Here is a 24,097-nt window from a genome sequence, read left to right on the forward strand (position 1 = left end):
AAACTCGTGCTAAATGCAGTGCCAAAGAACACACCACTGAAACTTGTCAGAACGCTCTCCACTGCGTAAACTGTGATGGGGAGCACGCCGCGTACTCGCGGTCGTGCCCATCCTGGAAGAAAGAAAAAGAAATCGTAACGATCAAAGTGAAAGAAAATATCTCATTCAAGGAGGCACGCAGGCGGGTTGCATACCTTCCTAAGGCCAGCTTTGCCGAAGTGGCGCGTCAGGGGGCAGCGTCACAACGGCCTCCGGCGGCTGTCCGACCCACAAGACGTGAGTCGGCAGTTACGCCATCTGCCCCCGCGGCGGTTGCAGCTAGCGCTGCTCCGTCAACCGAGGAGAGGGGACTGTCGACCCCGAAGGTAGGCGCAGCCGAGGCTGCCTCAACCTCCCAGGTCCCTTCCAGCGCTGGCAACAGCCGGCGCAGCCAAATCCCCCAGGGAGCCCCATCGACCTCCGGGCTGGTGGGCACAGCGGTCTTGCCCTCCAAGGCGGGACTCTCCCTGATAACTTCTCGCTCGCAAGAGCACGTGTCCGGCGCCTCACAAGAGGCAATGGACACAACACCTATCCCCACGGTGCGCCAAGCGCCTAAGGAGCGGCGAGGTTCCCTCGAGCGCTCCAGAAAGAGCAGAACTCCCGTTACAGGGCCTTGAAAGAGCTCTGTAACCTAAGGCATTACCTCCGTTTCCGTAAACACAGCACCAATTTTTCTTTAAATATGGATACACAAATCATTCAATGGAATGTCAGAGGTCTTCTTAGGAATCTCGATGATGTGCAAGAACTTATCCATAAACACAATCCAAAAGTGCTGTGTTTACAGGAAACACACTTAAAATCAAAATACACAAACTTTCTTCGACAGTATGTTAAATTTCGCAGAGATCGCGATGATGCTCTCGCATCATCGGGCAGTGTTGCCATTGTTATTCAGAAAGGCATAGCGTGTCAACGTTTGCAGCTACAAACGCCCCTTGAAGCAGTGGCGGTTCGTGCTGTTCTCCTCAACAAACTTATCACTGTCTGCTCGCTCTGCATACCCCCACATTACAAATTAACTAAACATGAGTTTCAGTCCTTCATAGATGAATTGCCAGAACCTTACGTTGTGCTTGGGGATTTTAATGCGCACAACTGCCTGTGGGGCGACTCTCGTATAAATGCGCGAGGTCGCCTTGTTGAACAGTTCCTTCTCTCTTCTGGTGCACTTCTGCTGAATAAGAAGGCACCTACATATTATTCTCTCGCAAACAGAACATTTTCTTCAATTGACCTCAGCCTAGTTTCCCCGTGTATACTGCCCGAACTCGAATGGGAAGTTATCAACAATCCTTACGGAAGTGACCACTTTCCCATACTGCTAAGAACACCTACAGAGAACGAATATCCACCACAGGCTCCTAGGTGGAAGATTGACACAGCTGACTGGGAGAAATTCCGAACCCTAACTAGTATATCATGGGATGATATGTCCTCACTAGGAATTGATGCTGCTGTTGAGTATTTTACAGCCTTTATAATAGATGTCGCATCAAAATGCATATCAGAAGTAAATGGCCTCTCATGCAAACGGCGTGTCCCGTGGTGGAACAACGATTGTAGGATCGCTCGTAAAAAACAGAACAAAGCGTGGGTGTTGCTACGCACTTCTCTCGTGAGAATCTTATTAACTTTAAGGAAATAAAGTCCCAAGGCAGGAGAACCCGCCGACAGGCTAGAAGAGAAGGTTGGGAGAAGTTTTTATCGAGTATAAATTCCTATACAGATGAGGCCAAAGTCTGGAACAAGGTTAATAGGATAAGAGGGCGACAAACGTATTCACTACCTCTGGTAAACACACAGGGCGATATACTGAAAGACCAGGCAGACTCACTTGGGGAGCACTTTGAGCGAGTGTCGAGCTCAACGCACTATTCCCAATCCTTTCTTAAACATAAAGAAATAGTAGAGCGTAAGCCAATCATACGGAAATCCAGGCAGAATGAGCCGTATAACCGGCCTTTTGGTATTGCCGAGTTCAGAGCTGCCTTGAACACATGCAAAAGCACTGCACCTGGACCTGACAGAGTCATGTATGACATGATCAGAAACCTACATACTGACGTACAAGTTACACTTCTTACACTATTCAACAATATTTGGGCTTCAGGATACCTCCCATCCACATGGAAAGAAGCGATTGTGGTTCCTGTTCTAAAGCAGGGAAAAGACCCTTCCTTGGCAACAAGTTATCGTCCGATAGCTCTAACAAATTGTATGTGTAAGATTTTTGAAAAAATGATAAATCGCAGACTTATACATTTCCTTGAGCTCAACAATTTACTTGATCCTTATCAGTGTGGTTTCATAGAAGGGCGGTCGACAACCGATCATCTGGTGCGCATTGAAGGAAATATCTGCGATGCATTTATACATGGACAGTATTTCCTATCGATATTTCTTGACATGGAAAAAGCGTATGACACGGCATGGCGTTACGGGATCTTGCGAGACCTGTCGGAGATGGGAATCCGTGGAAATATGCTGAACATAATTGAAAGCTATTTGTCGGATCGTAGCTTCCGCGTGAAAATCGGCAATGTATTGTCGCGACCTTTTATTCAAGAAACAGGCGTACCCCAGGGAGGAGTACTCAGTTGCACTCTCTTTATCGTTAAAATGAACACACTTCGTCCTTCACTGCCACCCGCCATTTTTTATTCTGTCTACGTAGATGATATACAGCTAGGCTTCAAATCTTGCAACCTTACAGTGTGTGAAAGACAAGTACAGCAGGGCTTAAACAAGGTGTCCAAGTGGGCAGACCAAAAAAGCTCTTGTGTTCTCTTCACAAGAAAGAGAGGCCTGGTAGCTGATCCCTGTGTAGGACTTGGTGGACAACAAATTTCCTTCAAGAAAGAGCACAAATTTCTAGGTGTCATTCTCGACTCCAAGCTCACTTTCATTTCACACATAAAATATCTTAAAGAAAAATGTCTAAAAACGATGAACTTACTTAAAGTTCTATCCCACACTACATGGGGTAGCGACAGGAGGTGCCTGTTGAATCTCTGCAGAAGCCTAGTTAGATCACGGTTAGATTACGGTGCCGTAGTATATCACTCTGCTGCACCGAGTGCGCTAAAAATGTTAGACCCCGTTCATCATCTAGGTATCCGCCTGGCCACTGGCGCATTTAGAACATGCCCGGTGGAAAGTCTATATGCAGAGTCAGACGAGTGGTCACTACATTTTCAGAGAACGTACATCAGCTTTACCTATTTTCTCAATCTGCGCTCCAATAAAGAACATCCGTGTTTCAAAACTGTTAATGACATAACGTGTCAAACACTGTTTCAGAATAAACCCTCCATGAGACTCCCTTTCTCACTGCATGCAAAAAAACTTAGCACGGAAATGGATGTCCCTGTTCTCGAACATCGACTAATGCATCCAACTAAGCTATTACTGCCCTGGGAGTGGCAGGTGATAGAGTGTGACGTATCCTTTGTAGAAGTCACAAAACACGCACCTGACATCGAAATCGCTATGCATTTCCGCGAACTTCAATCAAAGTACAGTTGCTCTGAATTCTACACAGACGCGTCTAAATCACATGCTGGTGTATCTTATGCTGCTGTTGGTCCCTCTCTTTCTATATCTGACTTACTGAACCCGCAAACAAGTATCTTCACTGCAGAAGCTTATGCAGTACTGTCTGCAGTAAGACATATACAGAAATTAAAACTCGACAGAGCAATTGTATACACAGACTCGCTAAGTCTCATAAAAGCGTTAATTTCATTACAAAAGCTTAAAAATCCTGTATTCATTGAACTTTACTCCCTTTTATGCAGTATTTATATATCACATATACATGTAGTAATATGCTGGGTACCTGGCCACAGAGGTATCGAGGGTAATGTACTGGCTGATAAAATGGCCACATCACTCACATCACTAAACACTTCTTCTGCAGCTGCTGTCCCGGTCACAGACCTGAAGCCTTTCTTGCGTAAGAAACTGCGACAGCACTGGCAACGCATGTGGAACGCAGAAATAAACAACAAACTGCACGTTATAAAGCCACAGCTAGGTTTTTGGCCCTTCCCATCAAAATCACGGCGAACAGATGTCCTATTCTGCCGCCTCAGAATAGGGCACACATTTGGTACACACAATTTTCTTCTTACTGGAAATGAACCGCCAACCTGTGGTCGATGTGGTGAGAGGCTGACCGTCCTCCACGTCCTCTTGGAGTGTCACGAAGCTGAACCTGAAAGAAAGAAGCATTTTCTTCTTGCATATCATCATTGCATACCTCTTCACCCAGCTATGTTTCTTGGTAAGGAACCACTTTTTAACACCAAGGCAGTCCTCGACTTCTTAAAGGATGTAGTGCTACACGTTATAAGCCCATTAAATTCGTAGAGCATCCTCGCTCCAGAGGATGCCACTGCGATAATTGTTTTGAATAGCACATGCCTCCAGGCCCTTGAGTTTCAAGGGCTCGAAGGAGGCAGTAGTGCTCTAGCATATCTTATATAACCTGATATATTTTTAGACATCATATCATTCTTTTTAAATACGTCTGATTGTTCATTGCACATGCCATAAGTCATCGCCATCCTTTTATGATACAGATTTTACGCAGTTTAGCGCGACCATTTTTAAGGCCCCTCTACAGCCACATCACACCAACTTCATAAAACTCGTGATTTCACTGCAAACTCATTAACACGGACATGGCGCTCTTTGGCCACACCTGGCCCTTGCGCCATTAAACACCAAACATCATCATCATCAAATTGTGACGAGGACGTTCGGACCTTTATGAGATTCCGCTCATATTCCACCAATTTGCTAAAAATTTTGCAGACATAGCGCACCCGTTAACTGATCTTCTCAGGGAAGACATTCCGTGTTCTTGGGGTGTCAGTCAGGCCACAGCCTTTCCACACCTAATCTTGCTGTTCACTATCCCGCCGATTCTCACCCACTTTGATGCCCATGTTACAACTAAGTACTCACAGACGCGAGTGCCTATGGAATTAGCACTGTTTTAGCCCAATACCAACATGGTCATGATCAAGTTATTGCGTACACCAGCCGGCTTCTTCCCCCTGCTGAGCGCAATTATTCACTTGCTGAGCACTAGTTCCTCGCACTTGTTTTGAGCAGTCAGCAAATTCCACCTCTACTTATACAGGTAGCCTTTCACTGTTACCACTGACCACCACGCTCTGTGCTGACTTTCAAGCCTCAAAGACCCCACTGGGTGCCTGGGTCTCTGGGCTCTACGACTCCAGGAATTCACCTACACTCTAATGTACATGTGTGGCCGACTATGCCAGGATGCCAAATGCTTGTCTCGGCAACCCGTTGATGGCCCACACGCTCCCACAAAGGACACACCAACCAACAATTTCTCGCTCTCCGCCTTTAGGTGATGAGCAACGGCGGGACACGTCTTTAAGAGATCCTATCAGTCACCTGCATTCTGACTGATCAGCCTGCTCACTTCGTATGTTCGTCATCGTAAATGGCCAGGACACGCACCTCGAGGGGCAGGAACTACAGTAGAACCTCGTTCATACATTTTGAAAAAAACCACTAGCAAAAATGTACTAACCAGAAAAACGTACCATCCTAATTAACTAAAAAAATTTGACAGACTCAACTATTGTTGACATCTATGTAATGCGAAGTGTCAAGCGGATAGTTGCGGCACAAGACGCCGACACGCATTGAGCTGGTGGTGCTCCGACGGCCGGAGATGCATTTTTTTGTTTTCCTATTGCGTGGTGTTTTAGAAGAGCAACAGGAAACCGAAACGAAATCGAGCTGGTGGACGACGACGCAGGGAACGGCTGCGCATTTGGTTTATCGCCTACTAAATGCATGCAATGTGCTACTAATGGCACAATGCACTACGCATCATGCGCTGTAAAGCAGATAGGTGAAAATGCTTATCTCAATAGGGTTGGAGGCGATAGCTGTGAATGCAGCATGCGACAACCCGGCTGGAGATTTGCTGGTACCAAAATAAGAAACTGTGCACACCGTCATTTTTACGTAAGACAGGCGGCTATATACTGTTCTCGATCGCGCGCCGCGCTCTTTCTCTTCTTCGCGTGGGATCTAGCAGCTGGAAAATGCATGCAATCTCAGTTTGCAGCAGGGAGCGGCCGCCGCGTTCCGGCTATTGCCCATTAAGAGTGTGCACTGCGCTTTTGATGGCACCACACGCTGTGAAACAAATAGGCGAAGATGCTCATCACAATTGGATTGCCGGTGATAGCTGTGAATGCCGCGTGTGACGACCCTGAAGAAGATTTGCTAGTACTGAAATGGGAAGCTGAGTGCGTGCCTTGAGACAGGCAGGTGAGTATTGCAGTGAAGCTGCCGCAGCAGGCAGCTATATACTGCCATCAATCGCGCATGCCACACACATTTTCTTGTTTACATGGGATCTAGCAGTTGGAAAACGTATCCTACGATCGCAGTTTGATGACGTACTGAACATTGGTGATGAAAAATTGTGTGTTCCGGGGACATATGAACCAGTAAGAAATGAGCACAGGTCTAGTGGGTCATTTATAGCATGCTCGATTGCGAACGTTGGCGCAGGTAAAACAAACGTAACGGGAACATATCAGTCAGGTTCTACTGCACTTCTTGTTTCCTCTCACCTCCGAGCAACCGTACCATACTTGAGTAACTGCATGATGTCCATACAGCTCGCCACCTCGGTGTTTCCAGGATATACGACCATGTACGGTGACACTTTTTCTGGCCTGGTCCCAACAGCTCTGTTGTTATGTCGCTGCCTGTGAGTCACACCAATGACGGAAAAAGCCAGCGCTTCATCCTGCTGGGCCTATTGATATACCAGCTGAGCCATTTTTTTCATGTTAGCCTCGATCTTCTCGGCCCTTTCTCTCTCTCTACCACTGGCAATAAATGGATTGCCATTGCTAGGGATTATGTGACCCATTATACGTGTCGTCACAAAACCTCTTCCAACCACTTGCACTACCGACATCGCCGACTTCTTAATGCAAGATGTCATTTTACATCACAGCGCTCTTCGTCAGCTTCTCACAACTCCGCTTTCTACTTCTTTTCCAAATTCATCAAAGACTTCGTTCTTGTGCCACCAAAGGCAAGCTTACGAATGTGCACCACCCTCAAACAAATGGTCTTGCTAAACGCCTAATCACACAATCAATCACTGATATGCTTTTAATGTAAGTTTCATCAGATCATCACAGCTGGGACACTACGCTAACTTTTGTCACCTTTGCGTATAACCCCTCATGCCATGGCACCGTCTGCTAAACTCTCTCCCTTCTGTCTTCTGTATGGAAGAGAAGCAATGCTTCCTTTTGACATGCTTCTGACCCCCTGCCCAACTGTCGACTGAATATGCTCGCGACGCCACTGCTGCTGCTGAAGAGGCATGTCAGATTGCCCGTCTTCACCTCTCTGCATCGCAGACACGCCAGAAGTTGTTGTACAACACCAACCACTGAGACACCCACTTCAGTGCGGGTGACCTTGGTCTTCTGTGGTCCCCTTCTCGGTGTGTTGACCTCTCAGGACTACTTTCGAGGTACTCTGGCCCTTACCATATCTTGTGACAAGTGACAAACGTTACTTACGAAATGACTTGATACATGAAATGGCGCATACATGAAATCAGATTACACAAGGTTCCGTGACAACAGACAGCAGCTAGAACCATCGATAACTTTCGAGAAACTTCCAATACATGCAGGCGTGTCCTGCGCTGTATGATAACATTTGTTAGGCAGTGAAACGTGGTCGCCCGATAAACAAGGACGTGTGTCAATACCCCCTCTTAAAAAGCATTGTCCCAATGCTACAAACATAAGAGGAGAGCGAAACACAAAACAGCAATTAATAAACAAAAGTAACGAAACAGCGAAGAGAAACAAAGTCCAAAGTAACACGCAGTCCAAAAAGAAAGTCCAAAGGTCAGCTATGCAAAGTCCCAAAGTTCATTAGTGCTGGTAGAACGACTTAAGTCACAACATGGACTACTTCAGATCGTGAGTGGCGTTGCTGTAATGGCGAAATGCCGTCTGGTACGACTTCATAGTTGAGTGTGCCAATGCATCGGATGATCTTGTAGCGTTCGAAATAGCGACATAAAGGCTTCTCGCTAAGTCCTCGTTGGCGTACTGGGGTCCAAATCCAAAGGCGGTCGCCAGACTGGTACTCAACATAGCGTCGTCGAAAGTTGTGTGGTCGGCTGTCGGTCCTGTGCTGGTTCTTGATCTGCAGGTGGGCGAGCTGTTGGGCTTTATTGGCACGCTGGAGATAGGTGGCGACGTCAAGATTCTCTTTGTCGGTGACATGCGGCAGCATGGCGTTGAAAGTCGTCGTCGGGTTCCTGCCGTAAACCAGCTTGAGTGACGCAATCTGTGTTGTTTCTTCCACCGCCGTGTTATAAGCGAAGGTTACGTACGGCAAGATGGCATCCCAGGTCTTGTGTTCAACGTCAACGTACATTGCTAGCATGTCGGCGAGGGTCTTATTCAGGCACTCCGTAAGACCATTCATCTGCAGGTGGTAGGCAGTTGTCCTCCTGTGGCTTGTCTGGCTGTATTGCAGAATGGCTTGGGTGAGCTCTGCTATAAAAGCCGTTCCTCTGTCGGTGATGAGGACTTCTGGTGCGCCATGTCGCAGCAGGATGTTCTCAACGAAGAATTTCGCCATTTCAGCTGCGCTACCTTTCAGCAGAGCTTCCATTTCAGCGAAGCGGGTCAGGTAATCTGTCACCACGATGATCTACTTATTTCCAGATGTTGATGTCTGAAAGGGTCCCAACAAGTCCATCCCGACCTGCTGAAATGGTCGGCAAGGAAACTCACTTGGCTGTAGCAATCCCACTGGCCTTGTTGGCGGTGTCTTGCATCGCTGACAGTCATGGCATATCTTGACGTAAATGTAACGGGCGACGTCGACGGTCAGGCGTGGCCAGTAATAGTTTTCCTGTATCCTCGTTAGAGTCCGAGAGAATCCGAGGTGCCCAGCGGTCGGGTGAGCATGTAGAGCATGCAGTACTTCTGGATGCAGCGCTGAGTGAACAAGAAGGTAGTTGGCGTGGACTGGTGAGAAGTTTTTCTTTACGAGTAGGTTGTTTTGAAGCGACAACGAAGACAATCCTCGCTTAAATGCCCTAGGGACGTCGGTGTGCCCTTCCAAACACTCAACGAGGCTTTTTAGCTCTGGGTCTGCTCGTTGCTGTTCAGCGAAGTCTTCCACACTTATTATTCCAAGGAAAGCGTCATCATCCTCGTCATCTTGCGGTGGCAGGTCCATGGGGGTGCATGATAGGCAATAGGCATCAGAGTGTTTTCATCCGGACTTGTAGGTTACAGCGATGTCATATTCTTGTAGAGTCTGAGGCTCCACCGCACCAGCCATCCTGAAGGGTCCTTCAAATTCACTTGCCATCACAACACGTGATGGTCGCTGAAGACTTTGAATGGCCTATCATATAGGTAAGGGCAAAATTTTGCTGTAGCCCAAACGGTGAGGCATTCCTTTTCGGTCATAGAATAATTGCCTTCCGCTTTTGACAGCAACGGGCTAGCATAAGCTATCACCCATTCAAGTCCGTCTTTCCTCTGGACTAGGACGGCACCGAGGCTTAGGCTACTGGCATCAGTATGGATTTCTGCATCTGCATCTTCGTTGAAGTGCGCAAGTACTGGTGGTGACCAAACGGTGAGGCATTCCTTTTCGGTCATAGAATAATTGCCTTCCGCTTTTGACAGCAACGGGCTAGCATAAGCTATCACCCATTCAAGTCCGTCTTTCCTCTGGACTAGGACGGCACCGAGGCTTAGGCTACTGGCATCAGTATGGATTTCTGCATCTGCATCTTCGTTGAAGTGCGCAAGTACTGGTGGTGACCGCATGCGTCGTTTGAGTTCTTGAAATGCATCGGCCTGCAGCGTTTCCCACTTGAACTCGACATCAGATTTTGTTAGATGTGTCAGCGGCTCAGCAATCCATGAAAAGTCCTTGACAAAGTGTCTGTAGTAAGCACAGATGCCAAGGAATCTACGCACTGCCTTCTTGTCGATGGGCTGCTGGAACTTTGCGATGGCAGCTATCTTTTTCGGGTCGGGGCAAACACCAGACTTGCTGATGACGTGGCCCAAGAACAGAAGCTCTTCATACGCGAAGCGGCACTTTTCTGGCTTCAGAGTGAGCCCTGATGACTTGATGACCTCTAGTACTGTTGCAAGCCTCCTAAGGTGATGGTCGAAATTCCTGGCGAAGACGACGACGTCATCTAAATAGACAAGACAGGTCTGCCACTTCAACCCTGCTAACACCATGTCCATCAGGCGCTGGAACATTGCAGGCGGCAAGCACGGACCGAATGGCATGACCTTAAACTCGTAGAGGCCATCTGGCGTGGTGGCGGTTTTTTTCTCAATCCCTCTCGTCGACTTCTATTTGCCAATAGCCAGTCTTGAGATCCATCGACGAGAAGTATTTTGTGTTGCAAAGCCGATACAATGAGTCATCTGTCCTCCTCTGAAAGGTGCTCTAAAAGCTGGCCCAGCAGTTAGTTAATGCAATGCCGTGTTTATTGGGGAAAAGTCACATCAGCACGTAATGCAACGTGTTGGAGTCGTATTCTAAAACTATCCACTTCGGCGATACTATCGCCTCAGCTATAATCACATTCAATAAATCAACCAGATGCTTACCCGTGACGACAGCATGCACTACCAACATGTGCACTCAAACGCTTCACACGCACAAGAGAGCACACCATGTGAGTGTAGAGTGGCTCGGTTGTGTTGTTTTTAAGTGTAATTGCTGTAGTACGGGTTCTATGCTCTAACTACGGTGGGCTATGGCCACTTTAGATAAAATAAATTGAAAAAGGAAGTGTGAAATGTTTTATTGTAATGAAGAAATTCTGCTGTAACTCATGCAGTTGCAAAACACATTTTTGATTATATTCAAAATTATTGACGTAGTTCTGACGTCAAAGTGACGTAGGCCAGAACTACTAGCTGGAGCTATTTATTTGCTGGTTTTGCTAAAGCAGCCAATCGGTGCGACGTTGGCCGAGGCGTGGCCATGGCAATAGTGTCGCCGAAGTGAACCGTTTCAGAATGCGACCCTTGGAGACAAACCCTGTGATGGTGACAGCAGGACAAAATGCATCAAACATTTGGAACAATCATTCAATAAGCATTTGTCATCAAATTATTTCCACACATTGCAAGAGCTATACATGCTTTTGTCAACAACAGTCTAGCAAATTGTCCCTTTTAGCATGCATTTCACAGAAGGATTTCTCGCTTTGGTTACAACTGGCACCCTACTGCAGAGACCTAGGATGAACAGCACAGGAAAACGAATCTACTCCCACGCACAGCATTCAGTACCTTGCGAGTAGGTGATGATATGCACATCCACCTATTAATAATAGCCATGACTTCCAGACTGAAACTAACACATGTGCAACAAAAAAAAGTTGACACGTCATCCTGGCCCTGCAAAAGTGGATGTCCAGCGAAGCTGTTCAAAACTACTACTGCAACTGAGGGGATATGCAGTGCTTCATAGCTTTAGAGTACTGGTAGTAATGGTAATTTAGAGTAATGCGAGTGATCGTAATTTTGACAGTTTGCCGCCACTGGTCATATTGCTGTTTCTTTTTACCTTTTCCGCTCCTCGTATTCACTCTACTTCTCCGGAGTCCTAAGTATGCATTGCCTATCTACAGCAGTATTGCAACAACAATGAAATCAGTTGCTAGGCTGCTTCTTTTATATACAAAAGGCTAGGGATGTCACTCCCCCTAGTCGCAAGCTGCGGTGGCGACGGCGGCTTGCACAACAGTAATCTTTACTGGGAAATATATGCGGGGAACACTACGTGCTTCGCATTGTTATCAGGAGTGCCTCATGATCAATTATGTAGTTCGGATGCTTGTTCTTTATTGAACCGAATGCTGTTCTGTGTGTTGTATGCATGATCCCAAGGAATGTATGCACTTTTTGCTTCACTTTGCCGATTGCTTGAAGCCTGCTTCACCTCCACCACAGGTCAGCCCAGTATTGAACTACCTTCATGTTTGGCCCACATTATTGCCCATGCATAACGCCACGAAGAATGCCGACCAACGGGAGGCTAACAGCTTCGCTGTACAAAAAAAAAAAGGAATGCTATAGTAGTGTGCCAATGTTCTACAGGCATCCGATGTCATTCTGCTTTGATGTCAAATGTTCTTCTGGTAGTGAGGAGGCTCTCTTCTATGTAGGCTCCAAAGAAATTGCAGACTTTTACATTGTTATTTGCTTATATCCTCGAATATATTTGGCTGCTTTGTCTATTTTAATGGAAACAGGCCTATTAAATGATAAGTATTGCAACTAGGTATGGCTCAGTGGAAAATTTGTGCGTGTAAAGATAAGTGCTAACGTTTGAGGGTGCATTCCTTGACACTGGTGCTAAGCAGAGGACTTCTGCTTAATGGATATTGCTTCATTCCTGCTTGGCTTAAATTTTGCGATCAGGACATGTGCTATTAATTGAATAATTACAAGATTAATTGGGAAAATGTTGCTAATTAGCTAACATCACTCAGCAATTTGTTTTGCAAGTAGTGCCCTCCTCTTTAAGTAATCCAGCTGACGTGACAAAATTGTAACGTCTACCTCAGGAGACCTTTATTAAGCCTGTTTTCATTGAAATGTATACCTCCTTATAATTGATGAGTACAAATAAATACGATTTAAGGTGTTTGCATTGTTGTGTTGTGCGTTAATTAACCCTTTAAGGATAAGGCATATAAATACCCAAAGGAAATGTTTATTTTTCGTCTAAATGTGCAAGATACAGAGAGAACAAGCATAATCAATAAAAAAAATATATATTGCGGAAACTTTTAAGCAATAGTGAGGAAGCAACACCAGCCAGAAAACCCGAAGTGGGCTTCACCCCAAGCTGCATAACACGTTGTTTGGAACTTTTACAGACATCTCTGATCATATATAAATGATGGGTGCACATTGCCTTTGCTTTTCATTACATGTATGATACTACTGTAGCCAGAAATCTTGCACTGGTCTGCCTCCAAAGCAAGCAGTGTCGCATGATAAACTTCTTTCTCATCCTGTATTCCTGCTCTAATCCAAAAAATCATGCTTGCTGCCTGTCATTTAGCATTTTTCAGAGATATTTACCCATAATGTTTGTACTCAATACTGAAACTCATCTAGAAAAAAAATAGTTTAGTGCCTGTAAGCAACACTTGTCCATGAAGGGTTAATCGCTTATCATCATTTGCCTTTCCTTTTCAGCTCACCTTTCGAGCGCCCCAAGAGGTTGGCCGAGTTGTGTACACCCTGTACCTGCTAAGTGATTCGTACCTGGGGCTGGACCAGCAGTACTCTGTTTGCCTGAATGTGCAGCTGGCGGGCAACAAGACATAGTGCCTCAAGTCATGTTCTTGTCAATACATTTGTCAGCACCGTTTCATTTTGTAGACAAGCATTAATGTTTTGTCTCGTGCTGTACAGTTGGCTTCAAATATATTCATTAAAGGGAACATTCGTTGCAGCTTTCTGCTAGTCTAGGTGGACTACACTAATTAACTACACTGCAATGCAATATTGTGATGCACTTTCATCAGTAGGTGCCAAACAATTAATGGGTCAAAATGCATCTGAGAAGCAAACATCTCAGCCTCAAGAATGGCTATTAACCAAGTGGTTGACGTATGCTGACTGGTGTGGCGTGAGGCATGGCACTCTTCCTACTACATGCAATAGGGACCATAGGGTCCGTAATGGACCGGTACCCAGATTCGTACTGCAGGAGGGCATCTCATAACTCCAATGGGCCGGTGCATGACACGAGTCAACATTTGGGGCTTCACCTACATCGGCATGCACCTTCGTCATTCTTCCTGAATGTTCAAGGGACCTTATACTTGGTATGGATTTCCTTCATGCGAACAGTGCTATCATCGACCTGCAAGAGTCTAGAGTCAGCTTCGCTACTACGCAAGATATAGCGAACAGTAATGACAACGACCCTAACATTGCACTTTGCGTAGCTGATGATCACGTCACATTGCCACCCAAGAGCAGCGAGCTTGTATACCCTTGTCCGATGCGACATGGAGGACGCCGCCGAAGGAACTGTTGAGGCAAACGTCCCCCTGCTTCTTGAGCGCCACATTTGCATAACCAGAGAGCTTTTTCAGGTGCGAAACAGATGTTCAGTCGTTTTGATAACAAACTTTAGCAATGAGTATCGGCATGTACCGCGAGGAACGACAATCGCATTTCTTCGTGAAATCATCAAAACTTTGTTCAGTATACGCGCGAGATTCTGGCTCATAACAGACGTGTCCGCACCCGTGTCGATTAACGCCGTGACTTTGTGGTCATCTATGGTAACTGTACGTCGCAAGATAGTGACACCGAACTACACTGCTTTCTCTGCGTCTCAATTACATAATATCGCCGTCATCATAGTGGAGGATCTTCAGCATTCGTAACGTCAGCGACCTCACTTTCGCAGATCGCTGGACTCAGTTTTCCCGGGAGGCAGGGCTGGGTGAGCGACGCCTCGTTGCACTTATCATGAAGAGGGGGCTGGAAGACCTATTTCGGGTGGGTGATGGTGACCGGGTGTCACGGAATCATGGGGCAAATGAGGTCTCGGCGTCCGCGCAGTAGGCTTCAATCTCCAGGGGGCGTTTACCATTGCGCGAGCATAAAACCCCTTAAACTTCGTAAAGTAGCGACACTCTCCTCCTCTGCCTTCACTTCTCATTTCTCCACTCTTTTTACGCTCCCTCCTCAACCGGCGCCGCCTACACTGCTCGAGCGTAGCAACGGCGCCAACATGCGCTCCTCGCCTCTCCGTAGACGCTTCTCGAGCGAAAATGGCGCTGATGCATGGCGCGAGGGCCCACGTGATGCTATTACGCCATGATTGGTAGAGGCTCGTGCTCAGGTGGCAGTCCTTAAAGTCGATGGCTTGCCCATACCTTACCGGACTTCATACTGGGCTTGTAGACAGTGTTCGATCTGGGAGTGGTAGCATGTATCCCGCACCTCCACCAGAAAAATGTAACGTAGATTGAAGATTGAGTCTTGCAAAATAGACGCTTCTCTTTAATGGCGGGCCAGAAGCAAAACATACAGCTTACGTGCTTCGTCATCTTTCATGGCGCCAACCTCTGCGCGCGCCGTCCCGCGGTGCGGGGGCCCCATAGGGTTTCTCTGTGGGGAGCCCCACATCATTTCGTCAATATGTTTACCACTTATGTGCATCTTATACTGTACTGTCATCCCAATCAACAAGCATTATGTCATTGGTATGTTCCTAGCAAAAAATCTGATAGGATAAACTGCACGTATCTGCACTATTCTTTTTGTACAAGTCTACTAGTGTATTCTTTTTATTAGTGTAATATTGTATTTGTATTAGTTTGTCAGATCTATAGTCTATCAGTATCTATGTGTGTTGTATAGGTGTAATGACTCCTTCAAGGAGAAGCAAGTTTCCTCGATTGCCCAAGAAATGAGTCAGAAATAATGTATTTATAATATCGCAAAAGACAATACATATAACTAACATGTGAAGCCCAGGATTTGCAGTGGAAAGATTTTTGTAACAAACCTAAACAACAAATATACACCATACAACAGCTTAAAAACAATAAAAATGTGATCACATTTAAAAAAGCAAAAATTTTAGCATTAGTTCACGACAAAGTTTAGCCTCCTTAAACAGGAGGTTATTGGCAATCAAGCCACATAATTGGTTCACACATACACCATGAAGATTATCAGACTTCACAATCTGGAAAGCTAGTGAATGGAAGTGGTGGGTTCTTCATTATTCATTGCTATGCCTTTACAGCGCTGTTTGCCGCATAAGTATGTCAGACATTTCAGTTTGCTTGTGGAGTGCATCTATATATACTTCTACTGGACACCACTTCAGATGACATAATGAGATCATCCGATCTTCTCTCAGAGTTTGTTGTGAGAAGAAAGTCTTTGTACGGATTGGGTGCAATGACATACAATGTACACCAAATTCTGCATCTTCCTAAAAATGTGGCTAAACTAGAACCTCTTTGGTCCCAATCTTCATTTGTATTTGAAGGTGGAAATGAACTTCTCGCGAATCTGATCAGCGGAGCTAATGGTGTTCCTTTACAAATATTGGAACGTTATGTACTTGCTCGAAAGTTACTAGGCAGCTAAAGCTAGTTTAAATCTTTCATCTGAAGCTGTCAGTTTTCTTAGTGTACAGAAGAGGAGAGCTGGTCAGCAGACAGTTTTGTTAGGCACTGGAAAGCTGTGCCTGAACTTGGATGAAAGTGAAAAACAGGCTGTAGTCCACAACCGTGGCTGTGACTCAACAAGTGTCACTGAATATTCTTGTTCGTTAGTCATCAACCAACGAACATTCCACTCTCTCCAATACACTCAAACTACAAAGACTAACAACAGTGCATTTGTCAGCTTCCCAGGTGCATTTTTTCTCATTTGTAGAATTCTTACTCGAGCGAATTCTTGTATAGTTCTACAATGCCAGAAACTATTTCCTGTTGAAATTCTCCATGCAAAGCACCTTTCAGTCTGCGTCAAAGAGATGAGCTACTAGTTTATGTAACACCCAGCAAAGTTATGGGCCTTTGTGTGTTTATGGAATAGACCAATATATTTTTGTATTGACAATACTAGACCTTTAGGAAAGAGACTAATTCCCGTGCTCAAGACATGGTAACGATGAACAGCATACTTCAGCCATGGTACAAGAATGTTTGGCAATAACAGGTTATAGCTTTAAAAAACGGCAGTTGGTAACAGTGCACCACACTTTATGGCATTCTGTAAGAATAAGCTTTTTAATGTTTGAATATATTAAACAAGCCAGAGCCATCAAAATTCTAGAGCTTTTATTTTTTCTTGCAATAGCTTCTTGTTTTCCCAATGAACCAGCTAGCCCAATTTGCCACTCTTCATTATTGTACTCTTGTTGAGCAAGTGCTTGGGGAATTGCATGGTCTGCATGTTGGCAGTAGTCATGCAGCTGCTGATGAACAGTCGCAGTAGCCAAAACATGACCATATTTTACAAAATTTTGTATAGTTTTGGGTCAGTGCCCTTACGTGTAGTGAAGGACCCTACTTAACCAAGTGACTGCCTTGAGTGGGTGATCACAGTGAACAAACAGTGCTTCACTAACGGATGGTGAAGAGGTAAAGCTTCTGAGTCTGTATACAGAGGCATGTAAAGCAGCCCAATGATGCCTTAAGTGAGCAGTTGTGCTACTTGATAGAACAGCATCACTTTCACACCATGCATCTGTCTTCCTCACTTTGTTAGTTTCTCCTCTGACTTAATGTAGCTGGTGCAAGTTTATCCGTTAACTGTGGCGGCATGACCAAGACACTGTCTTTTTTCTAAATGAAACATCATCATCATCAGCCTGGTTACGCCCACTGCAGGGCAAAGACCTCTCCCATACTTCTCCAACTACCCCGGTCATGTACTAATTGTGGCCATGTGCCTGCAAACTTCTTAATCTCATCTGCCCACCTAACTTTCTGCCGCCCCCTGCCACGCTTCCCTTCCCTTGGAATCCAGTCCGTAGCCCTTAATGACCATCGGTTATCTTCCCTCCTCATTAGATGTCCTGCCCATGCCAATTTCTTTTTCTTGATTTCAACTAAGATGTCATTAACTCGCATTTGTTCCCTCACCCAATCTGCTCTTTTCTTATCCCTCAACGTTACACCGATCATTCTTCTTTCCGTAGCTCGTTGCGTTGTCCTCAATTTAAGCAAAAGCCTTTTTGTAAGCCTCCAGGTTTCGTCCCCATACGGGAGTTCTGGTAAGACACAGCTGTTAAATACTTTCCTCTTGAGGGATAATGGCAACCTGCTGTTCATGATCTGAGAATGCCTGCCAAACGCACCCCAGCCCATTCTTATTCTTCTGATTATTTCTGTCTCATGATCCGGATCTGCCGTCACTACCTGCCCTAAGTAGATGTATTCCCTTACTACTTCCAGTGCCTCGCTACCTATTGTAAACTGCTGTTCTCTTCCGAGACTGTTAAACATTACTTTAGTTTTCTGCAGATTAATTTTTAGACCCACCCTTCGGCTTTGCCTCTCCAGGTCAGTGAGCATGCATTGCAGTCGGTCCCCTGAGTTACTAAGCAAGGCAATATCATCAGCGAATCGCAAATTACTAAGGTATTCTCCATTAACTCTTATCCCCAATTCTTCCCAATCCAGGTCTCTGAATACCTCCTGTAAACACGCTGTGAATAGCATTGGAGAGATCGTATCTCCCTGCCTGACGCCTTTCTTTATTGGGATTTTGTTGCTTTCCTTATGGAGGACTACGGTGGCTGTGCAGCCGCTATAGATATCTTTCAGTATTTTTACATACGGCTTGTCTACACCCTGATTCCGTAATGCCTCCATGACTGCTGAGGTTTCGACAGAATCAAACGCTTTCTCGTAATCACTGAAAGCTAGATATAAGGGTTGGTTATATTCTGCACATTTTTCTATCACCTGATTGATAGTGTGAATATGGTCTATTGTAGAGTAGCCTTTACGGAATCCTGCCTGGTCCTTTGGTTGACATAAATTTAAGGTGTTCCTGATTCTATTTGCGATTACCTTAGTAAATACTTTGTAGGCAATGGACAGCAAGCTGATCGGTCTATAATTCAAGTCTTTGGCGCATCCTTTCTTATGGATTAGGATTATGTTAGTGTTCTTCCAAGATTCCGGTACACTCGAGGTCATGAGGCATTGTGTATACATTGTGAATGAAACAAGCAAACTCTAAAATTTAATGTTATTTTTATTTATTTATTTATTTATTTATTTATTCGTTTAATACATACTGTTAGCCTTATATATAAGGCTGTAGCAGGGTCGGGACACAAATACAACTGTGAAAGTGGTATGAAACATGGTTAACAGTTTCTGTTAATACCAATTCCAAATATTGCAGACAAAGAATAAAGGGCACTACAGACACATTCCTGCAAGTCATGTCAATTGATGTATGCAATTCGTATACACAAAGGTATTACTAGCACTATAAACATATTTAAAAGAAAGAAAACTTACCACAATCTATTACTGACAGGAAAAACACCGATACATACATTGAATTTTCCAAGCGAAGGCAGTAGAGAAATATCATTGGTTAGTCTTGAGACAAACATATCAGTGCAGTGTATTACGGTTTGAACCAAAGACTCCAAACATATATAAAATGCTACAGGTTAAAAACAGTCAGACGTATATTTACAAGATATTTACAATAATTACAGCAGCTGACAACATGGTAGACAGCGCGCAAAAGCCAGAGCATCGTTTTCTTCCGACCTGGACTAAAACATCTTGGATGGATGGATGGATGCTATGAGCGTCCCCTTTGGAACAGGGCGGTGGGTTGCGCCACCAAGCTCTTGCTACTATGCTGCGTAATATCCTACCTAGGTTAACCAATGAAAAAAGAAAGAAAAAGCACTAAAATACCACATCCAAATTTTCTGATCCCCTACTGCGAACTGTGCTTTTGTACGTCTCCGTCTTTTGTCGTTTCCCCACTTTTCCTCCACCAATCCTCCAATCGCCTCTTACTAATGTCTATGGGGAACCAGCACTGGATAGGCGGCGCGTCGATGGATGGATGGATGGATGGATGTTATGAGCGTCCCCTTTGGAACGGGGCGGTGGGTTGCGCCACCAAGCTCTTGCTACTATACTGCCTAATATTCTACCTAGGTTAAACAATGAAAAAGACACAAAAAAACACTATGAACTACCACGCCCAAATTTTCTGATCCCCTATTGCGAACTGTGCTTTTGCACGTCTCCGTCTTTTGTCGTTTCCCTACTTTTCTTCCACCAATCCTCCAGTCGCCTCTTACTAATGTCTATTGCGGACATGTTTGCTTTACCACTACTCCCTCTGAACCCAATTTGGGCTTCAAGGAGGCCAGTGGTGCCTAAATCGACCGCTGGGTAGACGTCTTCACATTCTAATAAAATATGCTCCGTCGTTTCCCTAGCTTTACCGCAGCAAGCACATGCTTCTCCTTCCTTCTTATATCTCGCTTTATAGGTGAGTGTTCTAAGGCATCCCGATCTCGCTTCGAAAAGTAATGAGCTTCCCTTTGAGTTATCATAAATTGTTTCTTTCCTGATTTCGTTTTTTCCTCTTAAGTAGTTTCTCATGGCAGGTTTCTTTTACATTGCCACCACCCATGAGATTAATTCAGCCTCTCTAACTTTCCGCTTGACCTTTGTTGCTGTGAATTGCCGGCCGCATACTTGCTGGTAAGCTTCCAAGTTCTTTTCCTCCACTGTGAATCAACGTTTTGCCTGTACAGATACCTGAACACTCTCCCAGCCCATTTACTTTCTTCCATATTCCTCAGCCGTTCTTCATACTCAATTTTACTGCGAGCTTCCCTCACTTCAAAACTAGTCCAGCCCATATCACCCTGCACAGCTTCATTTGTAGTCTTCCCGTGAGCGCCCAATGCGAGGCGACCCACTGACCTTTGGTTCCCGTCGAGTCCTGATTGTACCCCTGATTTAAAGCAAACAACCGCATTTCCAAAAGTAAGTCCATTACCCCTTTCCACATACTTCGGAGGACCTCGTATACCTATTGTAACCCCATAGCGCTCTGTGCTTCATTATGGCTGCATTTCTCTTCCCCTTGACTGTTATGGTTTTTTCCTGTGTTTCCATATATCCGTTGCCTTCGTTTATCCATATACCAAGGTATTTATATTCTGTTACACGAGGTATTTCTTGGCCCTGTATCTCCACTGTCTGTTCACTGTTTTCATTGAATACAATAACACCTGATTTTCTAACACTAAATTCCAAACCTAAATTGTTGCCTTCCTGTCCACAGATATTAGCCAGACGTTGCAAATCACTTTGCTTGTTTGCGAGCAACACAGTGTCGTCCGCATAAAATAAACCTGGGAGTTGCTGCTCTATTACTGTACCTGCCTGTTTGTATGAGAGATTAAACCCGATATTACTTCCTTCTAGCGCCCTCTCCATCCTCACCATGTACATCATAAACAGCAGCGGGGATAAAGGGCACCCCTGCCTCAGTCCCTTGTTGATATGAACTTTCTCCGCGCTCCTCATCCCTTCCCATTCTATGCAAACAGTATTTTCTAGGTAAATCTCTCTCAAAAGCTGTATACAATCGTTACCTAAGCCTTCCCCTTCCAGAATATCCCACAAAATGCTGCGGTCTACGTTGTCGTATGCTCCTGTAATGTCCAAAAAGGCCACATACAACGGTCTGCTTTCTGCTTTTGATATTTCAATACACTGAGTAAGAACAAACAAGTTATCATCCAAACGCCTACCTATTCTAAAGCCATTCTGAAGCTCTCCCAAGATGCCATTATTTTCTGCCCATGCTTGAAGCTTTAATTTGATTGCCTGCATTGCTAGCCTGTATATTACCGATGTAATGGTCAACGGTCTATAGGAGTGAATTCTGTATTTCTCCCCCTTACCTTTATAAATTAAATTCATTCTACTTTGTCGCCAACTGTCTGGTATTCGTCTATCTTTTAAAGTTTTTTCAACTGCTTTCACGAGAGCTTCCTTACTTTTTGGTCCCAGTTCATTTATCAGCCTAACGGGAACCTCGTCTAGCCCTGTGGCTGTGCGCTTAGGAATTTTCTCTTCCGCTTTCTTCCAGTTTAAATTTGTAAGCACTAGCTCCTTTCCCCCTTGGGTCTCTTTCATGCTCTTTTTTTCTTCAAATACAACCTGGTCCTTGCCTTGGAAAGATTCGGCTGTTACTCTTTGGATGTAATTTATTGCTGCTTCTCCTTCCAGTCTGTTTTCATCTTCGTCTAGGATATGTTGTATTGTTGTTGACTTCCTGCCTAATAATTTTATGTGATTCCAAAATATTCTAGGTGCAGCCTTTTTCTCACGTATTTCTGACAACCAACTTTCACTTTCACCTTTTAATTTTGCTTGCACCAGTATTTGAACCATAGACTTTTTCTCCCGGTATATTTCCCATTTACTGGTTACTTCATCCTGTGGCAACTGCGCCTTCTTTGCCTGCCTGTGCTCTCGAGATGCTTTCTGTCGTTCGGCGATCGCTTCTCGTATCTCCTTGACCAGCTTTTCGGTTTATTTTTTCCCTTCCAATGAACATGTTGTTTCTCTTTCCGTATTTCTGTCGTTACTACACTTAGAAGCTCACCATATTCCCACCCCTTACTTGGCGACTTGCCAATTTCTTCCTCCACTCTAGTGACTATATTTGCTATTTGTTCAGCGTTCAAATTTGAACTGGCCATTTTGCTTTCGTTGCTCTCTTTCCCAACTACATATCCCATTTTCAAAATGACGCGTTTATGGTCACTCCCTATGCTGCTAAACCCTTCCTCATCGATGACCATTTCTCTCAACTTATCATGAATTCCTTCTGTCATCAGACAGTAATCAATGGTCGATTGCCGGTTTCCCACTTCCCACGTGATCTGTCCTTCACACTTAGGCCCTGTATTCACGATCACGAGGTTATGTTGCTCGCAAAGGTCTAGCATTGACTTCCCGTTATTGTCGGTATAGCCATCTAAATCCTGTATGTGGGCATTCATTTCACCTAATAGGACTATCTCAGCACCATTCCCGAAACCCCTAATATCAGCGCTTATGCATTCCACTAACTCTTTATTCTTCTCTGTGCAATTTATTCCGGTCCACAAATACGTAACTCCAAGCCAAGTTTCTTTCCCACTCATTGTACCTGATAACCAAAGATGCTCTTGACATTGTAAATTTACTCTTTTCCATTTGGCTCGGATGGATGGATGGATGTTATGAGCGTCCCCTTTGGAACGGGGCGGTGGCTTGCGCCACCAAGCTCTTGCTACTATGCTGTCTAATATCCTACCTAGGTTAACCAATGCAAAAAAAAAAAAACACTATGAACTACCACATCCAAATTTTCTGATACCCTATTGTGAACTGTGCTTTTGTACGTCTCCGTCCTTTGTCATTTCCCTACTTTTCTTCCACCAATCCTCCAATCGCCTCTTACTGATGTCTATTGCGGACCTGTTTGCTTTACCACTGCTCCCGCTGAACCCAAGGGCTTCAAGGAGGCCAGTGGTGCCTAGATCGACCGCTGGGTAGACGTCTTCACATTCTAATAAAACATACTCCGTCGTTTCCCTAGCTTTACCGCAGCAAGCAAATGCTTCTTCTTCCGTCTTATATCTCACTTTATAGGTGCGTGTTCTAAGGCATCCCGATCTCGCTTCGAAAAGTAATGAGCTTCCCTTTGAGTTATCATAAATGGTTTCTTTCCTAATTTCGTTTTTTCCCCTTAAGTAGTTTACTCATGGCAGGTTTCTTTTCCATTGCCGCCACCCATGAGATTAATTCAGCCTCTCTGACTTTCCGCTTGACCTTCTTTGTTGCTGTGTTGCCCACCCCACAGGCCGCATACTTGCTGGTAAGCTTCCTACTTCTTTTCCTCCACTGTGAATCAATGTTTTGCCTGTACAGATACCTGAACACTCTCCCAGCCCATTTACTTTCCTCCATATTCCTCAGCCGTTCTTCATACTCAATTTTACTGCGAGCTTCCCTCACTTCAAAACTAGTCCAGCCCATATCCCCTTGCACAGCTTCATTTGTAGTCTTCCCGTGAGCGCCCAATGCGAGGCGACCCACTGACCTTTGGTTCCCGTCGAGTCCTGATTGTACCCCTGATTTAAAGCAAACAACCGCATTTCCAAAAGTAAGTCCTGGAACCATTACTCCTTTCCACATACCTCGGAGGACCTCGTACCTATTGTATCCCCATAGCGCTCTGTGCTTCATTATGGCTGAATTTCTCTTCCCCTTGACTGTTATGGTTTTTTCCTGTGTTTCCATATATCCGTTGCCTTCGTTTATCCATCCCACTGGACCACAGATCTCCATTGAATGTCCAAAGGACGTCCTATAAAGGATATTTTGATGTCCGTCGGA

The 24,097-nt window shown here is 44.9% G+C and overlaps 1 protein-coding gene across 2 annotated transcripts in view; it reads left to right on the forward strand.

Moving 5' to 3' along the window:
* Positions 1-13,600, forward strand: part of LOC139060239 (activating signal cointegrator 1 complex subunit 3-like) — a 462,385-nt gene extending 448,785 nt beyond the window's left edge. For both annotated transcript variants that reach the window (XM_070539311.1, XM_070539312.1), the window contains one exon: positions 13,353-13,600. In XM_070539311.1, coding sequence (XP_070395412.1) covers positions 13,353-13,484 — 132 coding nt within the window. In that variant the 3' untranslated portion in view covers positions 13,485-13,600. The remainder of the gene's footprint in view (positions 1-13,352) is intronic.
* Positions 13,601-24,097: the final 10,497 nt, after the last annotated feature.

Source organism: Dermacentor albipictus, chromosome 5 (genome assembly GCF_038994185.2).
Source record: "Dermacentor albipictus isolate Rhodes 1998 colony chromosome 5, USDA_Dalb.pri_finalv2, whole genome shotgun sequence".
NCBI classification, from domain to species: domain Eukaryota; kingdom Metazoa; phylum Arthropoda; class Arachnida; order Ixodida; family Ixodidae; genus Dermacentor; species Dermacentor albipictus.